Below are 8,540 nucleotides of genomic sequence, written 5' to 3' on the forward strand. Positions count from 1 at the left end.
CCTCCCTCCCTCCCTCCCTCCCTCCCTCCCTTCTCCCCTTCCCCCTCAGCAGCCAGGTTCTCTGGGTTTGTCCTTGCCATTCCTGTAGGAGTTGAGGAGAGGCCCTCAGTTGTAGTGCGTATTGCACACCTGCATCTACTCTATGTCGCTAGAAGGATTTGTGGGAGATGGCATGCTTAGTTGCTCTGGAGCTCTTAGCAGGTCAATATTTGGTAAATCTAAAATAGTGAGGAATTATAGACCTAGGAGATGATCATTTTATTTCCTTTTCAGATGAGACAAACGGATCAGAAGGTAATCACAGCCCTAACTCACAGGCCTTGGAGCCTGAGCCACACTGGAGATGGGAAGCCTCGCTACAACGTCTTTTGGAAGCAGTCTATGTTTGTGGTGTTGGACATCTTGCTTGACTGGAGCATGCACAATGTCTTGTGGTACTTGTGTGGGATTTCAGCCTTCCTCATGCAGAAGGATTTTGTCTCCCCGTAAGTTAGAAGTTTTTGTCTCTTGGCTTCACATGTCCTGGGTTCTCTTTCTGGGAAGGAGGCATTAAAGAAGTAGGCAGACTGAGTTGTTTCTGACTCATAGATGCCCCTGGTCTGGTAAGTTAGAGCAGTGCCAGCTGCTGGAAGTGTATGGGAAGATGTCAGGTGTGGTTCACTGATTCACAACAGGCGGACCACACATGCTCGATCTTACAGGTTTGTTTGTCTGTTTGTTGCTTATATGTGTGGTGCTTGTATGTGTGGTGCTTGTATGTGTCTGTTTGTATGTGTGGTGTTTGTATGTGTTGTGTGTGTATGTAGGTATGTATGTATGTGTGGTGTTTGTATGTATAGTGTTTGATGTGTATGTGTGGTGTGTGTGTGTATATGTGAAATGTGTGTATGTGTATATATGTATGTGTGTGCTTGTCTGTGTGGTGTTTGTATGTGTGGTGTTTATATGTATGTGTGTGACCACCTGGAACTTACTGATGTAGCTGGTCCTATGGGAAAGCTGGCTTTTCCTCGGGATCTTCTCCACCTCCTGAGCACTTAGACTATAGGTGGGCTGTGATGTTTCCCTGCTTTTTTGTGGGTGCTGGTAACTCAACTCTGGTTCTTGAATGACAAGCACTTTTTATTATGTTTTAAAGTAAATTACAATTTATTGCAACATATTAATCATATGATATATCCATAAGTTCTTGCTGTCTGTGTAAATGTTTGTGGCAGAGCTGATACATCACAGCCCACCTCATCAAACAAGGTTTCTCTGTGTAGCTTTGCCTGTCCTGGTGCTCACTCTCTAACCAGGCTGCCCTCAAACCCACAGTGATTTACCTGCCTCTGCCTCCCCAGCGAGTGCTGGGATTAAGGCTTGCCCCACTGCCTGGCCCCAAACCAGTTTTGTAGTGCATTCTTAAGAAGAAAATGGAAGTGGTGGTGAGAGGGGGGCTGCACTGCTTATAGCTGACTCCATTGGGAAACTAGACGGGCAGGGAAGCGCCACAGCAGAAACCGAGTATAGGCATAGCCTTCTAGCTCCCATCCTCCCTTCTGCTGTCTCCTACAGCATGTCTGTTCTTTCTGCTGTCTCCTACAGCCTGTCTGTTCTTTCGCCTGCTGACATCTCATGAGCTGTCTTTTGGCAGCCTTAGAGCTGTAGATGCACACTGTAGCACCATACGACTTCCATCTTGCTCATTCTGGCAGCCATTTGTTTGTGGCCAGCAGTGCTGTAAGGTGCTCCATGTGGAAGCCGAGGGTACAATAGTGAAGAAAAAAAGCTGTGCTCTCTGCCTCCTGGAGGTTCATGTCCAGTAGGATGGGATGCCAGTCCAGTGTTGAGTCTAGCAAATATAAAACCACAGCTGAGGGCTGCCAGTGGTTCAGTGGATTAACTGCTTCTTGTGCAAGCGTTGGGATCTGACTTCAGATTCATAGCAGCCATGTAAAAACTGGTGCAGCAGCATCTGTGTAACCCCAGGTCTCAGGCTAAATCAGCAGATTCTGGGGATCAGTCTGGCTGGAGCTTCGAACTCCAGGTTCATTGGGATACTCTGTCTCAAATCAGATGAGAGCAATAGTGAAAGACAGAGAGAGACATCAACAGCTTCGAGGACAGCAGTGCATAGACCTTGTATTCTGGCCTAGTCTCTGACAGGAAGGGGTCCCAAGGAAGGAGGAGGTGAATGGTAATTGTTACATGGTGGCACAGGCCTGAAGCCAAGCAACTCTGGAGGCTAAAACAAAAGGATTGCATGTTCAAGGGCAGCCTGGGCTCCAGTGCGAGCATAAAACAGAAGTGAGGAGAAGCTGGGATGCAGTTGAGGATGACTGCCTCCCTGCGTGCCCAAGACCCAGGGTCAAACTCCAGCCTCTCTATCAGCCATGGAGGAAAGGACATCCAGGCCTGCTGCTGTCGGGAGGGCCAGTGCTGTGGGACCACAGGAGGAAGTGGGCATGGTGGAGGTGAGAGACTCAGACCTGTGTCCCTTTTACCTGGCCTCTTCCTTGATGATGTCTCAGCTACACAGCAGGATATCTCACTCATCTTGAGAAATTACCATTTCTGGAGTGTGGGCTGTGAGTCTTTTGTCTGCCTGGAGGTCACTTAATCATCTTGGACCTGTGAATCTGAGAAAATATGATTGATCTAGGCTTGCTTGTTTGAAGGTGTGTGTCTGGTTTGTGTCACAACAACTGCTTTTATATTGTGACCTTTCCCATATCCTGGGAATGGAGACACTCAGGATAAAGTCAGTGCACTTTCAGGAATTCTGAAGCTATTTACCAGGATATGGGCCAGGGTGCCAGGAACAAACTAAGCTCTGCCTAGGAACTGGAAGGAAGAAAGCATTGAGGAAGAGCTCAGAGTGCTGTTCTTACCCAGGAGTGGGGGATGGAGGATGGAGGAGCTCGTCGGTGTTGTGGAGGAGCTTGCTCTGGTGACCTGAAAGGGCGGCTTCTGCCATACAGAGAGAAACGGGCAGTGTTAAGAGGGCAGGGATAGGACTTGGTGATTGTGATGTGTCTGAGCTGGGATGATGTAAAGCAGGCGAAGGCCAGGCCAGGCCTGCTTCCCAGCCTTCTGACTTTGGTAGGAGGCCAGCTGGAGCCTCTCTGGGAACAGTTGACACTCACAGAACACATGCTTTGAGTTCTCAGTTCCAGGGACAGCTGTTCACTCTAACATGACCGATTTTTCTCTTTTCTCCAGGGACTATTTAAAGAAGTGGTCAGCTAAAGGAATCCAGGTTGTTAGTTGGACTGTCAATACCTTTGATGAAAAGAATTACTACGAGTCCCACCTTGGTTCCAGCTACATCACTGACAGCATGCTAGAAGACTGTGCACCTCACTTCTAGACTCCCCAGGAGGAAACACAGTTGTGAAACTGCCTGGAGGCCTCTTGCAGGGACATCACTCTGTTAGCACAAGCCCTGGGGATCCTGTGGCTCATACTAGCAGTAGCCACTGTTTGACCCCAACAAGCAGAAACCAGGCATGGTGACCATGCTCCAGTGAAGGCTCCACACTTGCCCTTAAAATTCTGGATCTGCAAAAAGACAGGGTGGCCCCACCCAACCCCGCTGAGGGGACAGAGCCACGAGGATGAGCAGAGTGGGTCCTGCAATTAGGGCGCAGGCACCAATGCATGGGGCTTGCATGATCACTCCAAGTTGACATTTTAAATCTTGCCGTACTTCAGTAATTCACTTATTTCCAATATTTGTCGTCAGCTCTGTTAATGGCGACCTGTAGGTGTCAAACTTGTGACCATACTAATAAAATCATTGAAAGGTGAACAGAGAGCAAACTGTGTACCGATCTTCTGGTCCTACAGCGTCTGAGACTCAGGGGTGAGGGGCTGCTCTGTGTGCATCCTGGAGGCCTTTTGTGCTTTAGTTTCAAGTCTTGGAATTATCTGTGGCATCTTGATGTAAGCACTTCTGACCACCAGGGGGCAGGGCAGTAGCTTTCCCAGCTTGCTTAGAAGCTCAAGCACAGGAAGGTTATTAGATGAGGAACCTGGAGGCCGCTTCTAAGGATCAAATACAGATGCACAGACTGTGGCAGCCTCAAAAAAGTGGGGACCACAGCCTCAGCCCCGTCTCAGGAGAACTACTGTTCCTTTTTTTTTCTCTAGACTAGGAACTACACAAGACATTTTATATGCACAATCCTCTGCAGTCCTGGGAAAAAAGCTTATGGATGTGTTGGCATCATCTTTAGAGATGAGGAAGTGGAGGCCAGAGTTAGTTACATACCTGAGTCCATAATACAGTCCACAGTCAGTATCCAGTCCCAGGTCCTCACCATCCCATAGCTTTTGTTGGGAACTTAGTAATGTATGTATCTCAAAACCTGACGTTCTTCCTTGTCACCTAGTTGTGTGGACTGTTGGCATTCTAGAACTCACTGGCTGTTGTATGCCAGTAAGAGAAGGACTGCAGAATCACCATGACTAGGTTGTGGGTCCGTGACAGGCCGCAGATGGGGCTGAAAGGTTGGAGAGATGGGAGGGGGGAGCTAGCAGGGGCAGACAGGTCAGCTTCAGGCTGGCTGTGATAGTATACACCTGCAGTCCCAGTATTTGGGAGGCAGTGGCAGGAGGGTCTCCATTTTGAAACCAGCCTGACTATATAGACTCAAGTATTTAAAAACCTTTGGCTTCTGTTAGTTTTGGTGCTGGATTGAACCCAGGGGCTCACACTAATCGTATATTCCATGCTGAGTTCTAAGCCCAACCCCAAAGTTCTCTTGAAATATTTAACATTTATTAAATATCTAAGCGTGTCACACTATGACCAAGTGACAAGAGGGAGGAGAAAGTGACCTCAGAAAACACATCTGAGGCCTGACTGAGCCTTGGGACCCTTCTAAACGGGTGCCTGGCGTGTGGCATAATGGGCAGGAGAGGGGTAAAGGGGGCGGATTTTCTGGGGAAGGGTGAGAGCGGAGGGGAGGTGGAATAAGGTGAGGTTGGGAGACAGAAAAGGGATGAAGGCGCCTCAGGGAAGGGGTAAGATGGAGGAAGATGATGGACTGGGGAGAAAAGCAAAAGCATTGATGGGGGAGGGAAGAAGTGGGAGAGGAGGCTAGGAAAGGGAAAGAGGAGGAGAATGGAGAAAGGAAGAAGGAAGGGCAGGTAAAGGGAGGGGAGGGAAGAGTTTGGAATGGAGAGATCAGGGAATAAGGAGAGGAACTGGGGAGCTAGGGGTGAGAACTAAGGAAAGAGTAGGGTATGGAGGGGAGAGGAACAGGGGAAGTGATCTGAGGAGGGGAGACGAGAAGCAGAAGAGGAGGGGGAGAACAGTAGAAAGGGAAAGTAGATGGGGTAGAAAAGGAGGTGGGAAGAGGGCAGGTGTGGGAGGAGATGGGGGACAGGAGAGGGTTGGACAGGAGGTGCAAGTGCAAAGGGAGGGGGTAGGTATGAGTGGAGAGGTCATTGGGAGTGCAAGGAGTTGAGGGGCAGAGACAGGAGGGGGCATTGAGAGATGGAAGGCAGGGGTTCTGTCCTGTCAGTCACCAGACTTAACTGCTTCTGAAAATCCAATACTCTATACAAAGATACTTCCTGGAGCTTCATGGAACTGCAGATATCAAATCTTTAGCCAATGGTCTTTGTTGAAGTAATTATTTAAAATGGCCGATTCGGGTCAATGCTCGCGCATGGGGGCGTGGGCACGAGCCGGATCGGGTTGGGGCGTCCCGGGAACCGAGGCAACCGAGGCTCTTTTGATGGTTCGGTCTCGCCTGGGCGGTATAGCTTGAACAGCCCACACGCTGGTGGCGACCACGGTGCACAGTGCACGGCTGCTGTTGTCAAGAGAAAGTGTCCCGAGGGCCGCTAGAGTGCAGAGAGCACGGGCGGGCAGAAAAGGCTTCTCTCCCCTCCTCCCCCTGCCCCATCGGGCGGGTTTTCCACTTATACAATGAGTCCAGAATTTCAAGAGACACGTGGAGATTTATTGACATGTCAGAAGGGGTTTGCTTATATTGGAAGGGGGGGGAGGGAAAGGGCGGGGCTTTTAGGTAATACGTAAATCTTCAGTGAGGCAGAGACCTGTTAGTCTTGTGCCTTACGTGACCTAGCATAGAGGCTGTACGTTAGGTCTCTGGGTTCTGGGGGCGTGGCCGAATATCCCAGGATTCCACAGCCCCACAGGCCGCTGGTCAAGCCGACTACCTGCATCGGCTCTGCCTAGCTCAGCTGCCATGTTTCTCAGCCAGAGGCCACATGTGCGCCACAGCTAGAATCGACCCGCCAGAAACACCAGCCCTGCCACCCATGAGATGTCAGCGTGGGAGATGGCTCTGCCAATCTTCCACCCTGTCTCTGCAAGGCTGGGCATTGCCAAGACCATACCGCCATCCAAACGGATCCAGTAGGAAAATGAGACTCTAATGCTTAAATTATCCAAAAGCTTATATATTTGGTAATGATCAGTAACAAGATGCCCACACAATTAGAAGTGTAACCCAATACCCAACCTAGATATACCAACTACCTTTGACTGCTACAGACACATGAACATCTGCCTCTGTGTTCCCCTTTCTCTCATTCCTCTCTCCTAGCTCCTCCTCTTCCTTCTCCTCCTCTCCTCCGTACTCCTCCTCTTCCTCTCCTTACTCCTCCCACCTTAGCTCCTCCTACAGATCTTGAGGATTCTGCTTTGATGTATACTATGATATGCGTGTTGGGATCAGAGGACAAATGCTTTGTGGGGTCATGCGTTGGTCCTCAGCTGCCACCTTCTTTGAGACAGGGTCTGTTCCTGTTTTGCCCTGCACATGTCAGGCTGGATGGCCGGTGAGCTTCCTGCATTCATCCTGTCTCTGCCTCACACTTCCTAACAGAGAATTTAAGATAAAACATAGACATAGACTATACATAAACATGATTCAAAATTAAAAACAGACTCAGCTGCCTCTGGTTGTTATTTTCTCCAGTTACCTCACAAGTGTTTGACCTTCCAGACTGTGAGCTATAGTGCACAGTGCTAAAAAGGATGTCCCACCAAGCCATAAAAAAGACACAGAACAACCTTGAATCTAGCAGGGCAGCTTGACTTGCTTCCATTCCAATTATTAGAGTTAACTGGTGAGATTTTTCTTGAGCTGCTGGGGTGTCTGTTTGATAAGCTCTACTGCCTGCAAAATCTCTTACCTAATAGAGAAAATCCACGACTACTTCGGACTGAAGTGGCAAGAGGCACGTTTAGCAAAGCATTATTTTCCAAGTGATCTGGTTCAACCCATAATGCTCATGCCACGAAGTGTTCTCACCTGTGGCCCAACCAGGTACACTCTCAACTCGCTGATACCATGAGCCAGGATGAATCTTCCCTCCCTTAAAGTCTTTCTGTCAGGTGTTTACATCACAGCGATGAGAAACGAGTAATAAAACGACCTTGTGGACTTTACAGTGCAGTGAAGAAAACACTTGAGTTTTACAACCCAAGAGCAGATACAACAAATCATGCAATGTAGTGGAATCTATTAATGCTACATTATACTAGCATGAAGCTGACCTAATTGAGGTGTCTTGGGAGAGCATCATTTTTATACAGACCCTCCACTCGACACCTCCCTGTATGTTTGTCTTGAGGCAGGGACTCTCACTGAAGCAGAGTCTCATGGATTCCACGAGGCTGGCTATCCAGTGAAGTTCAGGAATCTGTTGTTTCCACCTACCCTTCAGAATGGTGTTTTAGAAATGTATCACCATGCCTGGCTTTCAAAGTTCCCAGCTTCTTGGATATATAATCTGATTATAAGAAGGGTATCTATGTGCACCATAAAAGGTCCTTATTGGCTGCAGTTGCTCTGATGATCAAACCATTACTAGCCTGCTTTAGTTTATTTTCTATCACCTTCTATGAGAGATTCACAGATATAACACGGCATTTGTGCAAAAGTCAAGTTCAGTCCTTGGGAACTGGCAGGCCACCCTGGCCAGGGAAGCAGGTAGGCTAACTGAAGCTCTTCCCTCTCCCCTCCTCCCGTCTAGATCCAACCCCAAGTCTTATGCTAGTTGTGGCCTCACCTCACACTCCTTCATTCCCAGAGAACTAAGTAGATCCTGGGGAACACCCTGCTCTCTTCCTCCTGTAGAGCCCTTTAGCCCTCACTCCCAGACCATCCTTATCCATGTCAGGTCCCAATACATTTTGCCCAGAAACCCTAGTGGCCACACCTAGCAGGATCTCAGAATTTCCTATCAGGTAACACATAGCCACCACACCAAAAAAACAGAAACCAAGCAGCAAAACACACACTCAACAAAGACAAGATATCAGCACCTAGAATTACAATCTTCCTAAACCCAGATGACTAGATGCCAGCAAAAATCTATAATCAATAAAATCCAGGGTAATATGTCTCCACTAGGGCCCAGCAGTCCTACCACAGGAGGCCCTACAAAATGTAACATAGCTCAACTATGTTCATTGCTGCTTTATACATGTTAGCCAGAAATTGGAAACAAATCTAGATGACCCTCAACAGATGAGTTTATAAATAATATGTGATACACTTACACAATGGAAT

General features: G+C 48.4%; 1 protein-coding gene across 2 annotated transcripts in view; it reads left to right on the plus strand.

Annotated features, from left to right (window-relative positions):
* Positions 1-3,799, plus strand: part of Gde1 (glycerophosphodiester phosphodiesterase 1) — a 17,407-nt gene extending 13,608 nt beyond the window's left edge. For both annotated transcript variants that reach the window (XM_028778243.1, XM_028778244.1), the window contains exons 5-6: positions 274-485; positions 3,205-3,799. In XM_028778243.1, coding sequence (XP_028634076.1) covers positions 274-485; positions 3,205-3,352 — 360 coding nt within the window. In that variant the 3' untranslated portion in view covers positions 3,353-3,799. The remainder of the gene's footprint in view (positions 1-273; positions 486-3,204) is intronic.
* Positions 3,800-8,540: the final 4,741 nt, after the last annotated feature.

This window comes from Grammomys surdaster, unplaced genomic scaffold (genome assembly GCF_004785775.1).
Source record: "Grammomys surdaster isolate TR1022 unplaced genomic scaffold, NIH_TR_1.0 330, whole genome shotgun sequence".
NCBI classification, from domain to species: domain Eukaryota; kingdom Metazoa; phylum Chordata; class Mammalia; order Rodentia; family Muridae; genus Grammomys; species Grammomys surdaster.